Source organism: Peromyscus californicus, unplaced genomic scaffold (genome assembly GCF_007827085.1).
Source record: "Peromyscus californicus insignis strain IS unplaced genomic scaffold, ASM782708v3 Scaffold_13__1_contigs__length_99412109, whole genome shotgun sequence".
Classification (NCBI taxonomy): Eukaryota; Metazoa; Chordata; class Mammalia; order Rodentia; family Cricetidae; genus Peromyscus; species Peromyscus californicus.
In genome coordinates this window covers 46,954,316-46,981,535 of record NW_026294424.1, presented here as the reverse complement: position 1 = coordinate 46,981,535, position 27,220 = coordinate 46,954,316, and the positions used below count along the sequence as shown (strand labels likewise).

The following is a 27,220-nucleotide window of genomic DNA, read 5'->3' as shown; positions in this document are numbered from 1 at the left end:
AGCTTGAGGCGCATCTCGGTTCCCCCCCCCAAGCCGCCGCTCGTCTAGACGGGCGCACCTATCGGAGGGAGAGGGAGGAGCCCGGGGGGCGCAGGACGTTTCGGCCAATCGCAGAGCGGGAGCGGCTGGAGTTCCCGCCTCCGGCCGGCGTGCGCGCGCAACACGCCGGCACGCCCGCCGCGGAGGCGCGCGCGCGCGCAGGCCCAGCCCTCGTCGCGGCCGCCATTTTAGCTCCTGGTTCGGGCCGCACGGAGCGGGCTGTGGTGGCGGGAGGGGTGGGGGTCCCCGCGAGTTGAGCAGCGGGCCTCTTCTGTGTGGATCCGGCTGCTGGAGTCTCTCTTCTTCCTTCCTTCTTAAGCGTCCGCTCTAGGAGTTCGAGGATGTCCAAGCGGCATCGGTTGGACCTTGGGGAGGATTACCCCTCCGGCAAGAAGCGTGCGGGGACCGATGGGTAAGGCAGGCCGGGGCGCGCGGTCGCGGCCCAGGCTTTGTTGGCTTGTGGCGGGGAGCAGGCCCGGCAGCCGCGTCTTTGTCTAGCGCCGGCCGGCTAGGGGCGCGGGCCTGCGTGTGTGCGGCGAGGACCAGAGGCCTGTGGTGGCCACGAGGCCGCGGGCGGCGGGCGTGAGGAGCGGGCCGCGAGGCCTCGGTGCTCGCGTGAGGCCCGCAGCCGGGAAGAGCGGCCGGAACCCGGTGGCCAAGGGCACCGGGCCGCGGGCGGCCCTGGGCGGCGGTAGGAGCAGTCTGCTTGGTGATAGAAGCGATCAGACCGCGGGGCGCACTGTTTGGCGGGAGACGACGGGCCTCCTTCCATTGAGGCACTTGAGAGGAGGCCGTTGCCAACTTCCGCCCTTCGCCTGCCCTCCCGCCATCTCCTTTATTTCCTGCTTTGCTTAAAAATCGATCTTGCTGAGCATCAGTGGGGTAGGACTGTGAAAAGATGTATTTGCACTCTCGGCTCCATAAGTTTTTTTCTCTCCCTTCCCCACTTTGGACTCACTTTGCAAAAAGTGTTGTTAAGCATGTATGAGCAAACATAACCCACGTGCAGATTGAGAAATGCTTACACCGATTCTTGATCTGGCAGTTTGGGTCATTTTCTTAGACTTTCGCAAAGGGAAGAGGCATTTAGCATGTAAGAAGTTGTATTATAGTGATCATTTTCCAGTTTTCTTTCACAGTTCATACTTAAAATGTACTTTGGTTTATATTCCTAACCCCCACTTTAGGCTGTATGTTTTTACTGTGGCAGTACAGAGATGTGTTTGGTTAATTAAAAAACAAAATCCACATTAGTCCGAATATCCAAATTTGTTGCATGATTTTATCATTTTCTTGTGCCTTGTGACACCGACTCACCTGTGTGGCCTCTGAGTTTTTATTCATGGACAGTACTTTGGGATTTGATTTCTAACTATCAGTGTAAAGTATAGGTCAGGATAGGATGTGTTCTGATACTCCCATTAGATTGAAATATTGATATGGAAAGCAGGTTTGTCACAGTTTGACCCTGTAGATTTTAAAAAAAAATCTTGTAATACCAGGCATTGTAATAACACAGGATCACAAGACCGTTTCTTAGACTGTTCCTTCAAGCAAAAATTCCCAAATGTTAGTATGTGAGCTTGGTCATAGTACTTAGAGGTAGAAACACTGTATATGAGTATTCTCCAAGGGTTACAGTGAGCTTTTCCATACTTTATGTAGTGACATCTAGAACTCTGCTTTTCTCAACATGAATCTTAGTAATGTAGTTAGACATTACCACCTGTCATATGGCATTTATATTATGTTGGTAAAGGCAGGGGCGATATTTGGTTCTGAACTTCTGTGAAGCTAAAATGAATGTCACATTTGGCTAAGAAGCAACTAATTTCCGTCCTCAGAGGTCACATTGGAATAAACTGGGAAACAGTGCTTTTTTGTTACGTTCATTCGAAAAAGCTTTTTATTAGGATTGGGGGTTCCATGCTACAAGTGTGTATGGTGATTTCCTTTTTCTTGCACAACATAACCTTGGTAAAACAGACTTCTGGATGTATCATGGTGGCTGCATATTTCCTCTGAATATTACATATTTGTCAGTGAGTGTAGGAGAGTTAGGTCATTTGTACAGTATTTCCTTAATTTCTAGAGATTCTGGAGGGCAATTTTTCACCGTTTCCTAGGTTTTCTGAGTACCTTTTCTTTCTTTTTCTTTTTTTTTTTTTTTTTTTTTGTTTGTTTTTTTGAGACAGTTTCTCTGTGTAGCTTTGTGCCTTTCCTGGAACTGGCTCTGTAGCCCAGACTGGCCTCGAACTCACAGAGATCCACCTGGCTCTGCCTCCCGAATGCTGGGATTAAAGGTGTGTGCCACCATTGCCCGGTTGAGTACCTTTTCTTATAGAACTGGTTTTCTTTAGTAATGAGTTTATACAACATTTGTGCTTGGTATCATTCCCCCCCCTCCCCTTTATTTTGAATGCACTTTTGACAGCCAGGGATCCTTTGCCCTTCCTTCCCTCCCTCCTCCTTCCTTCCCTCCCTCCTTGTTTAGTCTATTTGGCATCATAGGTGTGTTCATTTTGTGAACCCAGCTGTCACCAGACCCTACTGTCTTATCTTTCCAATACCTTTTTTGTGTGTGTGACCTTTGGAAGAAAACATGGTAGTGAGTTAGCTCCTACCAGGTGGACCTCAGGGGTTATGGTGGCATGTGCCTTTACTGGCTGAGCATGTCATCAGCTCTGGAAGAATCTGAAGATAAGGAAATTTTCATTCTAATGGTTTTTAGTATTCCTGATCAGAACTTTTAATTACGGGGAGTACCTGATACTGTTGTAGGTGCTTTGTATGTAGAAAAGTGTTTCAATGCAATCCTGTGTAGTAGCTGAGATTAAATAATCAGATGCAATGGACAAGAAATGTTCTTATGTCAAGGTATAAAGGGAAAAAAAAGTAGTAAATTCCTCCAAATCTTTATTTTCGTCTTTGGAGAGCGTATTTATTCATATATGTGAACTGTAAAAACAGTGAGCTCACAGGATTTGTGTGGATGTATGCTTTGATTTATTTTTTCTCTCGTATCATTAACAACAGCGATAGCCTTCCTGTTGGTTGCATAGTACTCCCGTTGTAAGGTGCATCTCCTGTCTTGCTGCTCAATGTTAAGTAATTTCCCAGGTTTTTGTAGATGAAAAGTATTAGTATTCTTGTATATATATTAACACACATGCTTAGAAGTTCTGAAAGAGAGATTGTCAGAAAAAGCAGTGTTTATATAAAATACTCGGATGTAGATGCCTAGTTTCCATCCTTATTAGCAATATGTTCGTGCCTGTTATTATTCCAGGTACAATTTAAACTGAACCATCAGTAGTAACCAGTGTTTGTTGGCACATTTCAGATATGCCAGAGAACATTATCATAGTATTAGCTTACTTAATGTTTTTAGTTCCATATCAATAGACACAATTGCATATGAGCAAGGAAACACTGACAGTTCTTGATACATGTCATAGTGTTGACTGAACTATTTAGAGCTCTCTTTCTCTTCCCCTCCCCTCCCCTCCCCTCCCCTCCCCTCCCCTCCCTCCCTCCATCCCTCCCTCCCTTCCTCCCTCCTTTGGAGACAGTGTTTCTCTACATATCTCTGGCTATCCTAGAAACTCACTATGTAGACCAGAGATCAGCCTGCCTCTGTCTCCCAAGTTCTGGGATTAAAGATGTATACTGCTACACTTTTATTTTCTTTAAAATTAAAAGTATTATGCTTAACTAACAAATTTTTATTAACAAAGCTTTTATAAATGCCCACTTCAATAAGAAAACGTGCACATGGACAAGTCTCCCTGTGTGTGGAGAGGACATAACAGCTCTTTTACCTTTGTCATCCAGAGTAGCCCTTGTGAACTGCAACAGCATTTCTAGGCCATTGAATTAGTTTTCTGCATCCCAAATGTTGTCTTGATGGTTTGTCAATAGTTTTCACTTTGCAGAATAGATAAGCCAGTCTTGGCCTTTCCTGTGGTTTTGCAGCTGTGGTTGCCATAACCCTCTGGTTTTTTTGGGGGTGTGTGTGTTGAATTCTCACTATTGATCAGCAGATCCTTGTGTTTTGCACTGTATTTCTTTGTCTGCTATAGTAATGAAGCTGTAGGTGAAATGTGTCCTGGAAAAGTGTGTTAGTATAGGTATTAATTTATCACAAAGCATTACATGGATTGATTTGATTGGTATCTCTTCCCTAGGTTTTGTTGCTTTGGAAAGGTTAGGTCTGTATCTTAACTGTCTGATTCCATACTCTTAAATATAGAAGATGCTTGTTCAGCTTCTTTTTTTGTCCTTTAGAATGAAGTGATAACCACAAACATAAACCCTTTTTATGGCACACTTGTGCACATCCCCGTACACCCCGTTCAGATACATTGCCCACTCATTTGAGACAGGGCCTCACTGAATCTGAAGCTGACTGTTTCAACTAGGCTGGCCTGCAAACTCAAGATCCACCTGTCCCCCTCTCCCCCTCACCAATGCCGGGGTTACAGATTTACAAAGGAAGCTGCAGATTTGAACTGAGGTTTTCTTGCTTTCACAGCAAGTGCTTTTACCCACTGAACTACTAGGCCTGTAAAGGTATCTAGCTAGTCTTTGAGCTATTTGAGTCTATACACTTTCTTTTTTGCTTTATAAACTTTGAACTCACATTTTTGAGGTGATATAAATGCCCAGTTAAGCAACACCTAAATGAGAAGCAAAATTAGCAACAAAGGTGATGGCTGGGGAGATATTTCAAAGAGAGGTTCAAGATTGAAATTTTGAGACTTGTATTTCTTTTCTTTCTTTTTTTCCTCTTTTTTTGTTTTTTTTTGGGGGGGGGCAGGTTTATTTGTGTAACAGTCCTAGTTGTCCTGAAACTTGCTTTGTTGACCAGGGTGGTCTCGAACTCAGAGATCCGCCTTCCTCTACCTGCCAAGTGCTGGGATTTTTTTTTTTTTTTTTTGGTTTTTCGAGACAGGGTTTCTCTGTGTAGCTTTGCGCCTTTCCTGGGACTCACTTGGTAGCCCAGGCTGGCCTCGAACTCACAGAGATCCGCCTGGCTCTGCCTCCCGAGTGCTGGGATTAAAGGCGTGCGCCACTATGGCATGGTCTTTTTTTTTTTCTTAAGTAATCTTTTACCTATATACTTTTGATTTCTTTGGGTTTTGGATGGCATGTGTGGCTTTGTTTCAGTTTTATGTCATATGTTTTATAATTCTGTAGTGGGTGGACATTAGGTTGGGAGAAGTCACATGCTAATAAGGCTTTTCTTTACTGTAAGTTTGTATGGAATCAAATCCCTGATAAAGTTTACTAGTGCTGTGGCTGAACTATTCTCATACAGTGCTGTGTTTAGTAAGCATTTAATTGTATTCAGCTTAAGGTCTTGACTGTTGCTCCCCTACTAGACTATGGAGAGGGAATGCTCTTTCCTGCTATGCTCTATAGATACTTGAGTTGCAGGAAATGAACTTTATGTGTTGGACTGTATGACAGGTTTAGGAGTTTGTTTCTGTCATCTCCACATTGCCTCATTATTTTCGTCCGGGTCCCAAAACCTTGCCAGCTTATGGTTTATAAGTTGGATTTACTCCATTAGGATTACTTGTTGTAGATACAAACTCAAAGATCCACCTGCCTCTGCCTCCCAAGTGCTGGGATTAAAGGTTTGTGTCACCATGTCCAGCTTCAGGTTTTTTTGTTGTGATTTGTTTTTTAAGTTATATTGCATTTTGTGTTAAGGAGAGATTGGAAGAGTTGGTCCTCTCCTACCATGTGGGTTCTGGGTATTGAATTCAGACTGTCAGGCTTGGGATCCCACCTTTATCTGCTGAGCCATTTGGATGGCCTGTGGATCAGTTTTTAATGTTTTCATGCTTAAAGTTTTAGAAGGGTGGAGCTAGAGACCTCATCTAGTAAAGGATGTTATGGTGGTGCATGAAGAATCTGATCATTTCTAATAATTCATTGAGACATGGTTTTATAAATAATCCCTCTGATTTCTAAATTTTTATATTTCCAGGAAAGACCGGGATAGAGACCGGGATAGAGAAGACCGATCTAAAGATCGTGACCGAGAACGCGATAGAGGAGATAGAGAACGGGAGAGGGAGAAAGAAAAGGAAAAGGAATTGAGAGCTTCCACCAATGCTATGCTTATCAGTGCTGGATTGCCGCCTTTAAAAGCTTCTCATTCAGCTCACTCGACCCACTCGGCTCATTCAACACATTCTACACATTCTGCCCATTCAACACACACCGGACACGCAGGACACACATCACTTCCACAGTGCATTAATCCATTTACCAACCTGCCCCATACTCCTCGATATTATGATATTCTAAAGAAACGGCTGCAGCTCCCTGTTTGGGAATACAAGGATAGGTTTACAGATATTCTTGTTAGACATCAGTCATTTGTACTGGTTGGTGAGACTGGGTCTGGTAAAACAACACAGGTGAGTTGTTAAATACTATGGCAAATACGTTATGTTCATGTTTAAACTTAACTAAATGTGCTGATTTGGTCATGGTAGTCATTTTCTAGTGTTTGTCTATTCATTTCCAATTTTCTGCTGTGTAGAGTGCCTTAAAGAAGAGTACTTCGGTGAGCACTATTTAGTGACTTCCAGGGTGTTATTCCAATAGAGAGTTGTTTTTTCTTAGACTACACAGGAAAATAGCTAATATTTTCTCATCTTGATACTTTGAGTACAACAGGAATAATTTCCAACACATTTTAACCCTGGGACAGTAGAGTTGGGAGTACAAAGTTTGTTTTCTGGTGCTTGAGTAGAAAGATCTGAACCATTAGGGTAGTTATTTCTTTGTTAAAATATTTGAATTATGTGAATAGTGTCAAAAATTGAAGTTTCCAGTCATGATAACACATAGCTTTTAAATTCCAGTATTTAGGAATCAGAGGTAGACAGGTCTTTGAATTCAATCAAGGCCACCCTTGATTGGTCTACATGAGTTCCAGTTCCCATCTCACAGAAAGAAAAAGAAATGCTACAAGGTCTAAAGTCTCTTGTGACCTGCATCCATCTGCCTCCCCTGTGTAGTACTAAACACAGTTACAGGTGTCTCAGTAGGTGCCTGTGGTCTTTAAACATGAACAAGCCAGTACTTACTAGACCCTGTGATAGACAGGTAGCCTGTTTTTATATTTTGTATTTTATTGCATCTATTTATGTTTATGTATGGGTGTACCCACGCTCCAGCACACGGGTAGTAATCAGGATGACTTGGGAAAATCCTCTCTCACCATATAGGTACAGAGGATTGAACTCAAGTTGTCAGCCTTAATGGCAAGTGCCTTTAAGTCATTGAGATTTCTTGCTGGCCATAGGCTTTGTTGGGGGCAAATGTGTTTATAGATTCTGAACTGGCTAGATTTATTGTAGTTGTACTACATGTAGCCAAATAGCCCTTCTTTCCTTAGGGAACATAAGAACTTTTTTTTTTTTTTTTTTTTTGGTTTTTCGAGACAGGGTTTCTCTGTAGCTTTGTGCCTTTCCTGGAACTCACTCTGTAGCCCAGGCTGGCCTCGAACTCACAGAGATCCTCCTGCCTCTGCCTCCCGAGTGCTGGGAGTAAAAGCATGCGCCACCACCACCTGGCGGGAACATATGAACTAATAAGCATCCATAAACTGTTTGGTTATATCCCCGAACTTCAATTAATCTGGTAGGTGAAAAGTTATATCCCTGAATTTAAATTCTATTAATCTGATAGGTGAAAAGTAGTAGTACTTTTGGAGATTAATATGCATTTCCTTGCAGACTTGAGTGAAGTTAACTGCTTTTCATGTGTTCTAACCTGAAAACCATCAGTTAAAGAGTCACTGGACTTGGTAGAAAATTTATAAAATTCAGGGAACCATTGGAATGAACTTAATAATTGCCCATCTTAATATGCAAAATAATATGCTTTTACTGGTTATTTTTTCATTTTTAAGAATATAGGTAAACATTTGTAATTGAGCATGCTGCTAGGCAAGGGCTCTGTCATTGATGTATGTGCTTTTTTTTTGAGAAGATCTTGCTATGTAGGCTAGGCTTGCATCTAGTTTGCCATTCTGAACCTGTGGTTACAGACATGGAACATCATGCCTGGCTTAGGATTTCTTTTTTCATTTTTTTAAAATTACGTGCTACAAATCAATTTAAATAGTTCATGGAGACATTTTGATTCTATAGCAACCAAAAATATTAAGAAGACTTAATTGAGGGACAACTTGATGTTTAGAACTCAAACTTAGCTGTGTGTGGTAGGACAAAGTTTAGGGGTAGCCTGGTCTACAGAAAGAGACCCTGTTTCAAAAAAACCCTCAAACTTTAATGTGTTGAAATCTTTAAAAACGATTGTTGAACCAATAGCTCTAAATTATTAATGTCATAGAATTTTAAATTTCGGATATTTTACCAGTAGGTTTACATAGTATTACCAATCTTTGTTTAATTAGCACTTTTGGAGAGTAAAGCACTGTATTTTTTCATACTTTATCCCATTTTAAGTTTTTTTATAGCTCTGCCTTGAAGATAGTTTGCATTATGCAGATGAGCATATAAGGAGAACCAAGTGCTTTCTATCAGGGCAGACATTAGGATTGGGACTATGTAAAATACGTACCCTACTAGAAAAGTTTTGTTTGAAAAATTATTTTTTGTAGAAAAATTATTTTTTGTAGAAAAATTATTTTTTGTAGAAAAATTTTTGCAGGAGGTGGGTTTTTATTAGGAATTAATCAGTAAGTTTATTATTTTGTCATCAGTTAAGAGTACAAAGAACTTCTAAAAGATTGAAATCTGTGAAATTAACCGAACTATCTTGTTTCTAAAATGAGGTTAAGTCATTCATTTTATTGGAATGGATTTTTCCCCCCAAAATCTGAAGGTTTTTTTTTTTTTTTTTTTTTTTTTTAAAGAATTAAGGATTAATTGGTCCTTTGATCTGCTAGTCAGTGCTTTGAATTTCACCTTGATTGGTCACCACATTTTCCTTTCTTCTCTTGGAGGAGGGATGGTGAAATGAAAGTAGATAAATAAAGCTTTCCTAGAAAAGCGCTGTTGGTCTATTGGTTCACAGAACTAGGGAGGTACTGTTATTTTAGTTTATCGTTTTCTTTATTTAAGCCCTTAAAGCATAACATACTGTTTTCTTTGGAGAAACAACGTAATTGCCTTGCCTTTGAGTTATTTATTTATTTATTTATTTATTTATTTATTTATTTGGTTTTTCGAGACAGGGTTTCTCTGTGTAGCTTTGCGCCTCTCCTGGGACTCGCTTTGGAGACCAGGCTGGCCTCGAACTCACAGAGATCCGCCTGGCTCTGCCTCCCAAGTGCTGGGATTAAAGGCGTGCGCCACCACTGCCCGGCGAGTTATTTATTTTTATGCAGAAGTTATACTAATGGCTAGAGTAATTAAATTACATAACAGTATACCAACTAACATTTTTCATTAGATAGCATCATATAAACAAACACTTAGATCCAAACCCTCTGTATTCTGTAGCATTAGAAGCTGTTAGCCTCTCAGAAGCTTTGATGATGGAGACAGATCCAGGTACTTGTAGCAGAGGATTTTTTTTAAATGTTTTATAAAATCTTTATTGACAAATAATTCACATAGTATATAATTTGCCTGTTTGTACCATTTGATAGACTTTAGTCTAGCATCCTCATAGGCCCATGACACCATCACCACTTTCTATTAGAACATCGCTGTCTTCAATTTCATACACATAATGTATGGTGATTACATTCCACCTTATTTTTTTAAATGAACATAATATTTGCAATTGTAACCATTTTTAAGTTCACAATCCAGTGACATGAATTACATTCAAGATATTAATTACATTCATGATACTCATTAATTACACTCATGATACTACATTTGTGGTATTCCTTGATTATATTCGCAGTATTCATTCAATAACTATATTTATGATATTCATTAATTACATTAATTGTATTTATTATATTCATGATATTATGTCCTGATACTACTGTCTGTGGGGCTTTTCCATCACACAAAACAGAAACTCTGTACTTAGGAAATCATGTAGCAGAGGATTCTTGCTGAAGGTGGTGAACATCTGCATCTTCCTTCCTACTCTTTCCAGTTAAATAACTAGGGAACCAAACAATGAGAGAGTCCCTTCGTGTCTACATAGTGTATCAGGTCACCATAATGACCCTCTTGAGCTTGGAATTTTCTTTTCCCTTTTTTCCTTGGCTGCTGCTCTCAGTCCTATTGAACTTGAAGGTGGCAATTTCAAGAACTTTTAAGATGGTATCTAAGGTACTATCACTGTGTATACCACTCTTGGAGGAAGAGTAACAGTGTTATGATGACCTTTTGATAGATTGCAATTTATAGCCACAAGAGGATATGATACTTGTGCCTACAGTTTTTATAATTAAAAATGTGTGACTTTCAGAACTATGTTATATTTTACTTTTGAGACTTAAAGTTTTTGTAAAGGATAGAACCTAGAATTTAAATTGTTGTTTTTTCTTCCATTGTTTAAAAAATAGTGATGGTACAGCTGTACTGTTGAGCATATTGAGCAGTCTGAGTGGACTTTGCCCACCCAGGAGTATAATTATATCACATCAATGTTATCTGTGAACCCTTCTAGCTATTGCAATGTGAGTCATAAATAGCTTGTTTGCATAATTGAAGTTTGCTTTAAATTATTAGAACGAAATAAAGTACTTGATGATGCATATAGTTTGTATTCAGGCAAAGCATAACATTTTGAATGTGAAATTATTTCATAGATACCACAGTGGTGTGTGGAGTATATGCGATCATTGCCAGGACCCAAAAGAGGAGTTGCGTGTACCCAGCCCAGAAGAGTGGCTGCAATGAGTGTGGCTCAGAGAGTTGCTGATGAGATGGATGTAATGTTAGGCCAGGAAGTTGGCTACTCCATTCGATTTGAAGACTGCAGTAGTGCAAAAACCATTCTTAAGTAAGTACTCTATCTTTAAAATGGGTGGATGCTTCTCTAAAATGTAGCTTCTCTAAATCTACCATTAGTTACGGAGCTTTACTAATGGAGTTACCAGGTTTGGAATTGAATGAAGTAGACTTAGACATGCCAGGTGACTTCTTAATTTTTTTAATCAGTTTTTTCCCTTGGTGATAATCTATTTATCCCTTCAGTAGAAATTCTGTTTCAAAGGTCAGATTTTACTTACGTGATGCTTCTTCTGTGAAATATTACTGATACCATAAAATGTGAGGTTTTAGTAGATTGTTCAGTTAAATATAATAAAGAGTAAAAATGTCCGTTAAAAAAAGTTACTTTTGGCCGGGCATGGTGGCGCACGCCTTTAATCCCAGCACTCAGGAGGCAGGGCCAGGCGGATCTCTGTGAGTTCTAGGCCAGCCTGGGCTACCAAGTGAGTTCCAGGAAAGGCGCAAAGCTACACAGAGAAACCCTGTCTCGAAAAACCAAAAAAAAAAAAAAAAAAAAGTTACTTTTAAAACAAATGGTGTGAGTGGGATATGATTTATTTGTGGGTAAGGGAAATTGATAATACAGTTCTTGTTGTGCATGAGCTCATGGAGGAATCTTCTGTAATAATGTATTTATTTATGATACCTCCTCAAGATCCTGCTTCTTTATAGTGGTATACTCATGACCATATTGAGCCTCATAACTTTTACTTGCCTAGTTGTTTTCTATATCTTTTAGTTACGTTTTGCATAAGTAGCGGTATATATTGTCCAACAAATCTTAACTCTGTTGTTTTTTTTTAAATCTGCAGTTATAGGTCATTTAGTCAGTTTTAGAAATAAATTGGTTATGTTATGGTTATCAGTTGCATTGTAAAAAGATAACTGGAGCACATGTTAAGTCGTCAGTGACATGAACCTGTGGTGTAGCTATACCTTGTAGTGAGATCAATGAGACTTCCTTGATTGGATTAGGAAAAATCGTAGTGTATAAAACTTCAAATGTTTGCAGACATAGAACAGTATGAGATTCTGTATTCACCATCTTCAACCTTTTTTGTTTCATCCATATTTGAGAATTTTCACTCTCAAAGTAATCAGATCTTAAATATTACATATTCTTGTTTTTAAATATTTAGTATTTAGTTATGTTCCTTAAAATGTATAACTTAAAAACAATTCTTTAATCAGAATATTCAGTTACTTTTTAATCTAATATTTCACTTTTTTCTAATTCTTGGTCATTTCATTAGAACTTCATGATTTCTTTTTTTTTTTTTTTTCTTTTTTTTTTTTTTTCCCCCCAGACAGGGTTTCTCTGTGTAGCTTTGGTGCTGTCCTGGATCTCGCTCTGTAGACCAGACTGGCCTCGAACTCACAGGGATCCACCTGGCTCTGCCTCCCAAGTGCTGGGATTAAAGGCATGCACCACCGCCGCCTGGCAGAACTTCATAATTTCTTAACAGATTTTTTCCTTGTTTCTAAAAGGAATCATTTTTTTGACATTTGATTATGTACAGTTTAGGGGAGAAAACAATTTGGAATTTGAGAAAGGTACAAGCCGTGTTAATAGTGTGTGTGATAAAAAGTGAGGAAGGGTAGATTTTCAAAAGATGCATCTTTGTGAAAGATTGGTACACTTTAAAAGAGCGAAACAAACAGGTGCAGTATTTCAAAGTGAAAGCATTTTTGGTATTGTCATTTTATCTTACTAAGCAATTCCGAGAAATTGTAATTAAGCTTTAAAAAAAATTATTCCTGATAAGGTAAGCTTATTGGTATTTTGCAATCGCTTCAGTAGTTAAAACTAACCTGGCATTGTTAATAGTCTTGGAAATGGGTATATATTTTTTCATTACCTTCAAGGAAAGAAAAATTGTAACTCGATATTATTTAATGGGAAGAGTTCTAGTGGTAGTTTTGATTGACAGGACTGCTTCACTAAGCAGTGCTGTAAAAAAGTACCTGGATATGTTTGCTATAGTACTGTATTAACTCACTGAAGACTCATATGTTAACAATAGCTAAAGCTTTAATAAACTGAATGCTAGTTGTATAGTTAATTGAGTAGGAAGAGTTCATGCATAGGACAGCTTCTTATACTGGATTAGCTGTTTTCCTGTCTAGAATTTAAAGTCCTCATATTTTTATCAAATAGTCAAATGAATTTTTAATACAAAAGAATAGTAAAGAAAACTGATTTTTAAAGATTTTTCTTACTAGGGCAGTGGTGGTATACACTTTTAATGCCAGCATTTGGGAGGCAGAGGCAGGCGAATCTCTGGATTCAAGGCCAGCCAGGTCAACAAAGCAAGTTCCAGGACAGCTAGGACTACACAGAGAAACCCTGTCTTAGAGAAGAAAAGGGGAAAAAAAGATTTTTCTTGAATGTCTCACAATTTAGGCAGTTTGAGGCTATATTTGTGTGTCCTTAAAATCGGTCCTATTATAGTATCGATAAAATATTATTTTCAATGTTTGATATTCATTAAGTTCTACATAGGATAGAAAAATATTTTGGAGTTGTCTTTTGCTAATATTAGTGGTAGTTAAGGTAATTTTTTTCCAGCTGCACAATTAGAAGAAGCTTGATATTGAGGAAATCCAGTATTTACCAAGAAATACTCAACAATTTAGCTATTTAACAGTGCTTTATATGTTCGACAGTGTAGTAATAAGAAATTAATCTGCTCGATGTCCATCAAATACAAAGTTTCAGATATTGGAAGCAGAACATGGTGTTTATATGGATGAATAACTCAGGATTCACTTTAGATGAGAAATGGGTTTGTTTTGGTGTTGGCGTGGAGTCTAACCCAGGATCTTGTGCTCACTAGGCAAGTACTTTACCAGTGATCTGTACTGTTGAAAGTCTAAGACCCAGTTAAAGCTAATAGAAGGATATAGGTATAGGGTGAAAGAATTTCAGGTGTCTGGGATAGAATCTTTTTCTTCCTCTTTGTTCTCTTAAGGGGAAGGTTAGTTTTTAAGCCTTTAAATATATAAAATTTGGGTGTGGGTTTGAGTTTGGCCCGCCATGGCCTGTGAGTATATAGCAGAACAACTTGTGGTTCTCTCCACCGTTTAGATCTCAGCAGATCAAACGCAGGTATCAGATGTAATAGAAATGCCTTTAACTTCTGAGCCATCTTTCTGTGCTAATTACAACTCTGGGTGTGTGTTTGAGACAGGGTCTGTGGAACCCTAGCTGTCCTGGTCTTTGCTATATAGATCAGGATGGCCTAGAACTGAGTTCTGCCTGACTGCCTCCTAAGGGTTGGTTTAGAGGCATGTGCTACCATGTGGAGTAGCTAACTTTTTTTTGCTTTAGAAAATACTGCAGGTCTTTCATTTCTAATAAAAAAAAATCGTACATTGAACAAACTTGTATGAGCACTTTTATGCCAGATTGCTTTTAAGATATTAAAGAACTAGATTATTATGGATACAGTGTAAGATAAAGGAAGCAATTTTAATCTGTCTTGCCTAGTTGAGCCATAATAATCTTTGGGACAGGATTTATGTCTGTTTCCTGTACTTCCCTTATATAGAACTTTTGTGGATTCTCCTTCCCTTCTCCACTTATCTGAGGAAGTCAAATAGGCAATAGAGGAATGGGAAACTTGTAACTACAAAAATCTTGATGAATTTTTAGCAAAATTAAGAAAGGAGGCAGATTCACTAAAATCTTACCCTGACTTCCTTAAAGGTTCTGTTGGTGAAGTGGGACATGGTGATTGAGTGGTTTATGTAATTTCCTGTTCATTCTGAATATGTTTTGGTTATCTTAGTAACTTTGGTTTTGGAATTTTAAAGGAGACCCAGTCTGGGGTTAGTTTATAAAAAAATAAAGTATAATTTTTTGGGGACATGAGTTTTTTTCTGTTGACTATTGTTCTGATACTCTACTGAGAATTTTATCTGGTGTATAATTTGAGAGTAAGCTGCTAGGAAGCTAAGAAAAGGTAAATTCAGGAGGATGTGGTTGAAATATGTGGGAGGGAAAAATGAATGGCAGTCTTGGGTTTTATTATGATAAACTGCCCTATGTAAAGCTTGAAGGAAATACATTTTTAACAAAATAGTTTTATACAATTTAGATCATAAAATTTGTAGACTTGTTTTAATTTCAAAGGTAGGCAAGAAGATGAAAGAAACCAAAGATCCTACCAAGCAAAATACAAACCCTACTCAGTAAGGATCTTGGTGGTACAGAACATTTAAGGTTGGCACCCAGTGAATTATGAGCTTTCACATGGCAAATTTATTACTGAAGTGCTAACTGTAAGAATTTAGACTCTGGAGTACTGGCCAGCAGGACACAGTGCTCTAGCAGATGGGGAATTTGAGAACCAAGATGATGTTTCCTCTATCCTAGGGTCTTGAGTTGGTACTAGCCCTGCTACTTCAAGTTTGATAATTAGTTGGAAGTTTCAGAAGATGGAGCTCATAACTATCTCAAGGATTATTCTGAGTATCTTGATCTGTGTACACCTAAGTAATTACTGACACTCAGATTAGTAGTGTGTAGTCAACATGGCTAACAGTTGCTGCTGGTGGTAGTGGTGGTACATTTCTGTCTTGATAAGTTGAATCTTACTAACCAACTGTGATTATTTGAGTGAGAGTAGCCCTCATAGGCTCAAATATTTGAATCTTTGGTTACCAGTTGGACTGTTGGGGAAGGACTCCTCTAAGGAAGTGTGGTCTTGGAGAAGATGTGGCCTTGTTTGAGAAGTGTGTCACTAGGGATGGGTCACAGTTTCGTCTCTCTCCCTCCAACTTTCTGGTAATACGTAAGCTCTGAGCTACTGCTGCAGTGCCATGCCTTTTTGCTCCCATCCTTCCTGCCATGATGGTCATGGATTCAGCCTCTGAGACTGAAAGCGGGCCGCCTCCACAAAACTTTATAAGTTGCCTTGGTCTTAGTGTCTCTTCACAATAATAGAAAAGTAATGAAGACATCAGCTAAACTAATTAAAAAGGGGCTTAAGAAAGCAATCTAATAAAGTTCTATATAGCACAAAAATTGAATTACAGTTGAGGGAGGTTAGCATGAATTAGAATTTGATGTTTGTCATTGTAGAAGTAGGCAAATAACTTTGGGCCTTGAGGTAAGAGGTAAAAAGGTCTGCTACTACTTTACGGCCACAATTGTACAATTTAAAAGTAATTTATAGTAGTAGGCTCAATAGCACTTAAGCTAAATGGTTTAGTTTGACCTTGGAGAACAAATGGTTAGTTGACCCTTTAAGCAACTCTAAAAAAGACTAAAATAATTGTTACTATTCAAGTAGAATTCTTTATTTTTTAAATGTGTGTAGGAAACTTGTGCTCCACAACTTTGTGGAGGTTTGAAGTTGGTTTTTCTAAACATTAGACTGAACTCAGATCCTTGGTTTACAAGGGAAATGCTTTTTGCCCCCTGAAAATAGAATACTGTTGACCTCTCTCAGTGCAAACTAATTTGATTTTCTACTTATAGTTCTAATATTTATGTGCTTAAGAAGGATTGATTGTAGAAAGGCTCACTTGTTTACACAGTGCCAATGTTTTAGAAAATTCTGCATAGAAATGACAACCTCAGCTTTTGCCATGTTGTTCCGGGGGGAAGAGAGTATATCCTTCACAATTTAGAGTTGTACAAGTTGTGAAAGTATTTAAAGATGATTTACTTTTTTTTTCTTTCTCAGTTATTAGATTTTTTTAGGGTTTTTCTTTTAGGCGTCTTAACTCTGAAACAGACTAAATACATTAAATCTACATACCATAACAAAGCTGTGTGTTTAGTGTGTTTAGGTGTCTGGGCTAAGTATTTCAGCTGAGATTGAATATGTATGTATCACAAAGGGGGTTTGATATTTCCTAGTTTTTGCTTTGCTTGCTTTATTAGAACATTAAGGTATCTAAAATACTGTATATTTCTTTAGATGAGTATCTACATCTAGTTCTCACTATAGCCCAGTGATTCTCAACCTATGAGTTGTGACCCCTTTGGGGGTTCCATATCAGATGTCTTCCATATCAGATACTTACATTATGATTCATCACAGCAAAATTAAAGTTATGAAGTAGCAACTTTATGGTTGGGAGTCAGCACAATGTGAAGAACTGTATTAAAGGATTGCAGCATAAGGAAGGTTGAGAACCGCTGTAGCCAGTAACATGATGTACTCTTGTACTTATTGGTCAGTCTTGTCAGATTAAACTTGATCCTGTGAAAATTATCAAGAAATGGTTGTTGACATCCTCAGTTATCTTGAGTTAATAGTAATGTTACTTTTTACATTGTTAACATGAAAACATGCTTCCATAGACCTAAGTTATTTAGGAGACTTTCATAAATTTAAAATCATTTTGGGTGACCTGTTCATAACAGAAGTATTTGTTTAATTTATTGGCTGTGAATATATATGCAGACACTGAGATTATTAACTATCCAAACTCAGCTTGTTGGAATGTCTATAATATAGCCAGGTATTATAAATAGGCTGTTTGTGAAGAGATCTTAATATTAGACAACAGAACTATCTTTTTGTAAAACTTCATTTATATTGGGTAGGTTTGCTTGAAGTTTTTATTTAATATTATATAAGTGTTTGAATTAGCCCATCAGAAGTCCTATGTTTTTAATACACAATTAATCCTAGGGTAAAGTTGAACTACCTTGGGATGGGGACAGTCTCTATTATAGAACTATCTTCTCTTAATGAAGCCATTTTTGCTTTGTTCTCTCTGTTACTATTGTCATCCAGAAATTCTGTAGCTAAAGGTGGGATGGTAAGGCATATAAAAGTAAATGTAGTTGATACTTTGGCATTTGTGAAAATGAAAATTGAAAATAATCCAGAAAAAATATTACTATTAATCTTGGACACTTGCTTGTCATTCCATAAAGAATAAAACTTTATGTAACATTTGCATCCTATTATGTGTTGTACATCTAGAAAATAAAATATATATAGGAAAATATTTAGGTTATATGAAAATACCAGGCTAATATATATGACTTCAAAAGCCACAGATTTTGTTATCTGCTTGATGTACTGAAACCAATCCTCCAAAGATACCATATTCAAAAGATGATAATGTCCTTCAGAAATGTTGATTCTTTATAACTTTAAAGAAATTGCTTTCTATAAAGTAGGCGTATTAATTTGGGTGTTATTTATTTTTCTCTTTGCCATGACCACACATCAGACAAGCAACATAAAGGAGAAAGCTTATTTTGGCTTATCTTTTAAGAAGGGATGGGGAACATCATGAAGAGTACATGGTGGTCAGAAGTGCGAGGCAGCTGTTCATAACTCTTTCTGCGGTGAAGAAGTAGAAGGAAAGCTCAGGTGGTGGTTTCTAATCCAGGACCTTAGCCTCTGGCATGATGGCACCCACATCTAGAGTGGATCTTACCTTTCACTTTAAAGTTTTTGGAAACACCTTTATAGAAACATCCAGAAGTTTATTTTCATTAGCACTCATTAATTAGTTCAGAGTAAGTTACATAGAGTTTATTGGTAACTCTATGCTATTTGTGTATATTAGTTGAAAATTACTTAAGTTAGGTTACTGTTATTCAGCACCAGCTTTTTGTTTATTTTACTTGGATTTAATTTGTTAAATAATTATGATTGGAAGCCTATCTATACAAGTTAGAGACTTAATAATATGCCAGTTTTCTAACTTTCTTATCAATTGAAGTACATCTTAGAATCAGATGAAATCTTGTAATTGGTAGGAATTTGGAGGTTGTCATTTCCTGTGAATATTTGATACTTATCTAGTTTTGTGTATTGTAAATTTCAAGTATACATTGTGAATTTTTAGAAATAACAGACTGAATTAATCTGCTAATTAAAGTGCTTTCAGAAATGTAGGGTTTCCTATTGAAAGACTAGCAACTAATAGTTCACAAAGGTGTAGAAGCAGCACTGAGGTATGCTATATTAGGCATTTGAACAAATGTTGTTGAAATAAGAAGTAATTCTTTCATGTCCCCTTAAAGTTTAGACAAGAATTTTGTTGTAGCTAAGGCACTTATCCACAGTTACTTTGTCACTGAATTGCCTAGCTCATCTGAAAACAGCAATTGCCAAAGACCCTCAAATAGATAAAACATTTCAAGACATCTAGAAGCCAGTGTTAGGACATGTGGTCATTGTTTAATTGACAGTGATTTTTTTCTTTCATGTGCTTAAAATAAAATCTTGTGCAGAAACCGCAGTGGTTTATTTTTAAAAGAACACTAAACAAACACAGACTGTATAAATAGGGACCAGGTAGGTTGACTCTCATCAGCACTCATGAGGCCCAGGCCAGTCAGTGCTATATAACATGTCCTTGTCTGAAATTTGACTCGTGTGTAGTGAAGGTGTACTTCTTTGCCGAATATTTGTAATAAATTTAGAATTACTTTAGATGAAATAAAGAGAGGGGTTCACTATTTTGTATGCTGTCAGATTGCTGAACTGCTTCAGTAGATGGTATAAACTGAAGTCAAGTTGGCTCCTGAAAGATTAGGTATGATTAGACATAGGACAATGAGCCAAAATGAAGTCAAATGATGGCTTCAGATTTTGTATACCATTTAAATTTCTAAATAAAATAATGAGCTTTTATTTAATTGACCATGAACTGTGACTTTAGCATTAAAAGGCATACTGTGTTTTTGTCCAGGTGCCAAACTTTAAGGATAGTTGTTCTGTATTAGTTACAGCACTGGCCAGAGTGGAATGGACAGGACATGGCTGACCCATACAATGTTCTACCCTTGCTCTGATACTGACTCTACTTGGTTCCTTCTGTACTGGTTGAAGTCCATATTAACTGCATTCCTGAAGCCATTTCTAAGCCTGGTTTCTTTTCTTTTTTGATTTATCATTTAGTTTAAGTACCAGCTTTCTTGTGTTGATGCTGTCATTCTCAGAGCTTTTATGAATGAACCCATTTTGTCCTTTAGGTCATTTCATTGGTGGTGTTGAGGAGAGGGGATAGTAGACTTCTGTGGTGTCAGCTGTTGTTAACATTATTACCTTAAAAGTTAGGGTTTCATTTTTTTCCCCAAAATGCACATTTTGCATGTAGTAACATTTTAGTAGTGTGATGGCATGAAATAGCTTAAAATGGTTTATTGGCTTGTTTTGAAAATTTTTAGGGTTTTTTTTTAATTTAAGTGACAAATTTGGTTTTAGCATTTTTAGGATTTTAGGCACAATTAGGAGTTATGTTTCTTAGGATATATCATTGTGTGGCACAATCAGGAGTTACGTTCTGTTTCTCAGTATACTTCAGTATTTGGTAAGATTTTATGATAATTAGCTTTCATGCACTCTTAAAACTATTCTTAATTTTTGTAGTTGTTACTTATGTCAGTATGGTTAGTTTTAAAACCACATAGCTGAGTCTTGACTAGTGTTCTTTGTGATTGATTATAGGTATATGACTGATGGGATGCTGCTTCGTGAAGCTATGAATGATCCCCTCCTGGAGCGTTATGGTGTGATAATTCTTGATGAGGCTCATGAAAGAACATTGGCTACAGATATTCTCATGGGTGTTTTGAAGGAAGTTGTAAGACAGAGATCAGATTTAAAGGTGAAGAAGTGATTTATTTTTTGTTTTTAAGTATGTGTGTGTGTGCGTGCGCGCACGTGTGCGCTCTTTTCTCTCCTAGGAATGTGCACATGAGTGCATGCCAGCAGAGGCCAGAGGTATTGGATTTCCTAGTATAACAGGGTGGGAGTAACTATACACAGGGACATCAACCCCAAAGAAAATGTCTTATGATTATAAGTGTGGTAGCACCTTGTAAACCCTGGGCCAGGGAGGTGGATATGGGAAGACCCCTGGGCCTTGGTGGCCAGCCAGCCTGAAGACCCTAATGTACTTTAGGTTTTCAAAATGTGCTGTGCTCATTAAAGATAATTTGGAAGAAATAAATACATTTTTATCTGGTCTGTTGGGTTTTGTTGTCCCCCTTCTCCCTTCCTATTTGGAGATAGTTAAATCTGTCAGTAATTATATTATTGCATATTAACCACTCTTTATTTTCATAATGCATAATGAGTGTATCCCTTACATGGGGCTTATGAGAAGATACTGTTTACTTATCTGATAGTCTAGTATTTTAAAATACAGCTAGCTATAGTTTATTCCTTTCTGTATTTTATTTATTTTATTTTATTTCGGAAAGACAGGGTTTCTCTTTCCCTGGCTTGTCCTGCAACTCGCTGTGTATGTAGACCATGCTGGCCTTGAACTCACGGAGATCCACCTGCCTCTGCCTCCTGAGTGCTGGGATTAAAGGCATGTGTCACCACCACCTGGCTTATTTTTGTTTTTTAAAAACAGGGTTTTACTATATAACTCTGGCTGTCTTTGAACGCACGTAGTGATCTACCTGGGTATGCTACTACACTGTCCTCTACTTTTATTTTTTAATATTTCTTTATCTTTAAAGACTGACTTTTGGGGGTGGAGGGGGTGAGGAGGGTCTCACTGTGTATGCTGTCCTGAACTCACTATGTAGACAAGGTTGGCCTCGACCTTACAGATATGCCTGCCCATGTCTCCCTAGTGCTGGGATTAAAGAAGACATACACCACTACATCCAGCCTTAAGGGCTGTCTTTATTGCTGATAATATATGCTTACTTAGGACAGTAACTACTTTTTTTCCTTTTGAGATTATTTAAGAATCTTGAACGATAATACTGCAAAAGTAATTTACTGTTTTTCTCCTACAGGTTATAGTTATGAGTGCTACCCTTGATGCTGGGAAATTCCAGATTTACTTTGATAACTGTCCTCTCTTAACTATTCCTGGCCGAACACATCCTGTTGAGATTTTTTATACTCCAGAACCAGAAAGAGACTATCTTGAAGCAGCGATTCGAACAGTGATCCAGATACATATGTGTGAAGAGGAGGAAGGAGACCTTCTCCTTTTCTTGACTGGCCAAGAGGTATCATCATTTGCTTTATGTAGTTTCTATTAGCCAGCAACTCTAAACTTCCATGGCAAAGGCTGGTCATAGTTTTCTCACATTAATCATTCAAGTTCTTCCTTCAGCTTAATTGTTGAGTGTATAAAATGTTTAACCACCTTTTCCTATATATTTCTATTTAAAGGGGTACATATTGAAGAAAAGTATTCAGTTGAAATGTAGATGGTTGTAGTCCTTTAAATATTGGGTACCTTTTACAATTGGAGGTCTGAGTCCTGTTCTAGAATGTCTTAAGTATGGTCAATAGATTTCTGGTCTGAAGGGAGAGAATTTGTTAAACAAGTTCTTGTTTCTGTTCAGTGTTTTTTGAAATAGAGAAGTTTGAGGAGGAAACACAAGAGTCTACATTGCCTACAAGCTCCTTAGTTCATTTAAGACGCTGGGTCGCCTATCCAGAGACGTGTTTATAGTTCCAAAAGATCCCTCCTATGATACATAATGACACCAAAACAATGTTGTGGAAAACTGCTGTAGTCTTCCGTTGCACCAAAACCTTTTTATCATGTCCAGCTCCCATAGAACTGTTAGCTAGATGATATTTTAGCAATGCCATGCAGTTGAGAGTTGTAAATTTTCAGTAATTTTTTTAATCCTGGAATTGTCTGCATGATTTGTGCCTTTAGACATGGTTTCCTTGCAGAGTATGGCTTTTCAGCCTAAATACTGTTTATGTTGTGAGTTGGAAAATTTGTGTTGTCAGATGCCTGTGCATGGTAGGACATTTATCAGTATTCCCAGCCTATCCATATTAGATACGGCAATGCTTCATGAGTCAGGGGTAGCCAGCAAAGACGTATGTAGACATTGCCAAATGTCTTGGGGAAAGGTGTTTGTAATTCTTTTCCTGTAGAGATTCACCCTTAGTTCTTTTGTGAGCCTAAGATGTGTTGAAAATGCAGTTTTCTGGGTAAGGTTTTCCTCTTTTGTTACTACTCATCCTTTTTATGCAGTTAAAGTGGAAAATTTCAATAAAGTCTTCTGCAAGACTTACTGCTTTTCAAATGGCAGTAAACAGCATTCATCCTGTAACTGTTGATGTTGATCGTGTGCTCATTTTGTCTTATGTTTGCTCTCTACAATTTCTCACTTCCTCTTGGCTTAAATCTGCTCCAACAGCTAGGTATATTTGAATAGTATTGGAAGTTTCAGGTGATCTCATGGGGAGAACCAGAAGGATCTTTTCCTAAGCCAGCTTAATGCAATTCATTTCATTCATTGGGGAAAGGAAGGCAGTAAGCCATGTTTTCGGGTGTGTGCTGGCATGTTATGAAATGAAGTGAAATTGTAGCTGTGAATTCTTGATATGTTTTGAATTTGAAGACTTTTGGCTGGTTTGTTTTGCATTTATTTATTTCATTCATTGTGTTTATTAGCAAAGTCTTTTAATAGATGAAGTGTAGATGTTAGGTTGATCACTTTTTAATGTGTTGCTGACATTAAATCAAATATTGGGAGTCTTAATTTTCTTTATTTAAAGTTGTTTTTCATTTTGATAGGGGTCTTAATTCTGTATTTACATGCCAGCAGGGGGCATTCTGGTCTAGATAGACTATTTAAAAGTACATTTTTTTTCCCTAGAAAGACTTTAACGTTTTTTTTTTTAAATATATGGCATTCTATTTTCATTTTCTAGAAATTTGAGGTAGTCTCAAAAGAAACATTGGATTCTTGTTTTTGTTTTTTCAAGTCAGGGTTTCTCTGTGTAGCCCTGGCTGTCCTAGAACTCACTTTGTAGACCAGGCCGACCTTGAACCCACAGAGATCCACATGCTTCTGCCTCCCAAGTGTTGGGTTTAAGGTGTGTGCCATCACTGCCTGACTCGAAACACTGGATTTTTTCTAGTAATTTTCTTGTGTTAAACAGCCTTAAGATACTTAAAAAAATTGGTATTTTGAAGTAGGCAAAAAGGTTTTCTTTTATACAGGGATTGTATATTTTTAAAGATTTATTTTAACTTTGTGTGTATGCATGTTTGCTTGTATGTGTTGTATACCTTGTACACAGAAAGCTAGAACAGAGCACCAAGTACAGAGTTACAGATGGTTGTAAACTACCATATCGGTGCTCGGAACCAAACTCAGGTCCTGGAATAACAGCCAGTATGCTTAGCCTGTGAACCAGCCCCAAATTTTATATTCTTTAACACAGAAACAATTGCAAGTTGGTTTAAAATCATTTCAGGAAACCTAGTTTGATACAAATCCAGTTTACCTGAAATTCCTTTTTTTCTCTTAATGATACTCTTTGAGTAACTAGTTTATTCGTTAGAATAGCTGACTGCCTTGTTAAATACATGACAGATGTTTAATAAATTAATGTACTTCCAAGTTTGTTTCAGCAAAACATTTGTCCATCATCCTTCACTTTTTAAGCCATTTGCCACTCCAGAGTTACTGCTCCATTCCCAAATGCATTTATTATGTCTTTCTTTAAATTTGTATTTGAATACAAATGCATTGGAATAGCTTGCCCTGGTGAGGAAAATTATGAAGCAGCTCTAAGGCAATTGCTCATCAGCCTACTTTTGAAATATCTATGTTGATAATGTAAAGGTGCTTGTTCTCATTAGGTACAGTGAAACAATTCTTCCATATAATTGCATTAGTGATATGTGACATTAAAGCCTAATTGGCTTATTTTAAATATCTAACACATCAGTTTCTTTTAGATTGTGGAAATTGAAAAGGTTATGAGTGCAGTTCAATATTCCTGGGTGAGAAATTTCAATTTTAATACAATTTGTTGAGAATTAATTAGGACATCTGAGTCTTGAAGAAAAGGGGTAGGCAATGCAAACACAGTAGTTGCGTATTTGGCTCAATACAGAAATCAAAAATTTCATTAGTTGTTTCAAAATCACACTGAAATTTCTTTAATTTTGTTTACCAAATTTAAAATAGATTATCAATGAAATGATAGGCATGGATTATCAATAAGAAAATGAAGTCATTATTGATATGTCAAATGAAATATACAATGATGATTATGACGAATATTTATATTCTACGGTTTTTGTTTTCATTCAGTGTTTGTGTTTTGTAGGAAATTGATGAGGCTTGTAAGAGAATAAAGCGTGAGGTTGATGATTTGGGCCCTGAAGTTGGAGATATTAAAATCATTCCATTGTATTCTACACTTCCACCCCAGCAGCAGCAACGCATTTTTGAGCCGCCACCTCCAAAAAAGCAGAATGGAGCAATTGGAAGAAAGGTAACATTAAATATTCCTTATAGTTATCGATAATAGAAAAGTTATGAGATACCAAATATGAACAACTATAAATTGTAAGCTAGGTGTCATGGTACGTGTCTGTAATTCTAACACTCTTGCAGAGAAATGATAAAGATTCTAAAATCTTTATCAGGATGATAAAGAATTTAAAATTAGCCTGGGTTATGCATAGAAACTTCCAGGAAAAAAAGAGCACAAATTCAAGGCCAGTCTTGCTTGGTGTACATAGTGAGACCCTGTCTCCAAAAGAAAACAACAACAACAACAAAAAAAAGCCCACCGCACCCAAAGTTATGGATGTGTGATTGGACACAACAAAATAATCTGAATTTTAGAAGTAAATGGAAAAGTGTATTCAGGTGAACTGCATTTTTTTTTTTAAGTCCTTGTATAAGAAAGCGAACTGTGGGCGGTGGTGGTGGACACCTTTAATCCCAGCACTCAGGAAGCAGAGGCAGGTGGATTTCTGTGTGTTCAAGGCCAACATAGTCTACAAAGTGAATTCTAGGACAGCCAAGGCTACACAGAGGAAATCCTGTCATGGGGGGGAAAAAGGCAAAACAAAGAAAACAAGTGCTCTCTCCGACAGAGGCAGTTTGTTCTTAGCAGATGGAAGGGTACTTATAAGAAAGGGAGGGAAGATGGCCACACATCGTCTTTGTCCTATTAGATGTACGACACTCCACAGCTAATTGGTTTGTTGGGGTTTTTTTTTTTTTGTTTGTTTGTTTTTTTTTTTTAACTCAATGCTTTGGCCCTTTCCTAGAGTTTTTTGTAAGAAAATAGAATTTTAAGTTAGTAAGTGTTAAATGTTGACTCTATATAGACTTGGAAGCATTACCACATTGCATAAATACGTGGATTCCTTGAGGACAGGAACTATATTAACATTCTTTTGGTAGAGGGATGTGCAATTGGCCTAGGTAAGGGAACAAGGGTACCCCAACTAAGGCACTATGCTCAGTACCAGTTTCAAAATAATCTAAGATGTTAAGATTTCAGGTTTTAATAGTCTTGAAAATAAGACTGCATTTTTGAAAAATACTAGAGCAGTGAGTTAACTTGAAAACGTTCCTACTAATTTCTGATCTAATACACTTCATTGGGTTGAAGTTCCCTTATTAGAAGACGGTCATGCTTTCCCTAGGACATGTTAGAGTATATCTGTGGTAGATTAATATTGCCATCCAGGAAGAACCTGAAGTACTACATTTGTGGTAAAAATATTTGTAGTTTGTATATCTAGTTTTAAAATACTGATTTATTTGAAGTATGTCACTAAACTCAAAAGATGAAGCAGGATTTAATAGGAGGGAGGGAGGGAAGGAGGGAGAGAGACAGAGTCTTTTTAATCCATCTGATCTCAACAGACTTTCTACTTGAGTCTCCTGAATGTTGGAATAACCAGCATGAAACACCATTCCCGGCTAAAATAGTTAGCTGGGCTCTTTTCTGTTGCTTAACCTATAGCTTACTAAGCCTCAAAATATAGATTGCTCAGTAAAAAGGGATCTGGCCCTTGTGGACTTGATTCCATGGTTTTGAAGGGAGAAGTTTTGATGATAGTTAACTGTACTAGCTAATGTTTTTGAGCTGGGCAGTAGTGGTGCACACCTTTAATCCCAGCACTCAGGAGGCAGAGGCAGGTGGATCTCTGAGTTCAGGGCCAGCCTGGTCTACAGAGAGAGTTACAGGACAGCCAAAGCTACGCAGAGAAACCCTGTCTCGAAAAAAAAGATGTCTTTGAAATGGCAGGGAACACTCCTCCTGATGTTCTGGTGGCTTAAAGATGCAAATTATCTTAATTTAAGGGCAATCCAGGCACCTGAGTTGTGTTTGAAGAGCAGTTAGTGAACTAAATATTGGTTCCATATAGCGGCTAGTTATTGAGGATAACTTAGAATTCTTAGAAATTTTAGTTCTGGTGCCAACTGAGAACTTACTCTGAATTGTGGGCAATTTACCTTAAGATATTTTCTTAGTCCTGAGATTTTA

The 27,220-nt window shown here is 37.7% G+C and overlaps 1 protein-coding gene across 2 annotated transcripts in view; it reads left to right on the top strand.

Moving 5' to 3' along the window:
• The first annotated feature begins 213 nt into the window (after positions 1–213).
• The window catches only part of Dhx15 (DEAH-box helicase 15), a 43,835-nt gene continuing 16,828 nt past the window's right edge, over positions 214–27,220 (top strand). Inside the window, exons 1-6 of one of the 2 annotated variants that reach the window (XM_052734920.1) lie at positions 214–451; positions 6,038–6,473; positions 10,808–11,001; positions 20,423–20,582; positions 21,733–21,951; positions 25,037–25,204. In XM_052734920.1, the coding sequence (XP_052590880.1) occupies positions 381–451; positions 6,038–6,473; positions 10,808–11,001; positions 20,423–20,582; positions 21,733–21,951; positions 25,037–25,204 (1,248 nt within the window). In that variant the 5' untranslated portion in view covers positions 214–380. The remainder of the gene's footprint in view (positions 452–6,037; positions 6,474–10,807; positions 11,002–20,422; positions 20,583–21,732; positions 21,952–25,036; positions 25,205–27,220) is intronic. The other variant, XM_052734919.1, reaches the window with a different exon arrangement.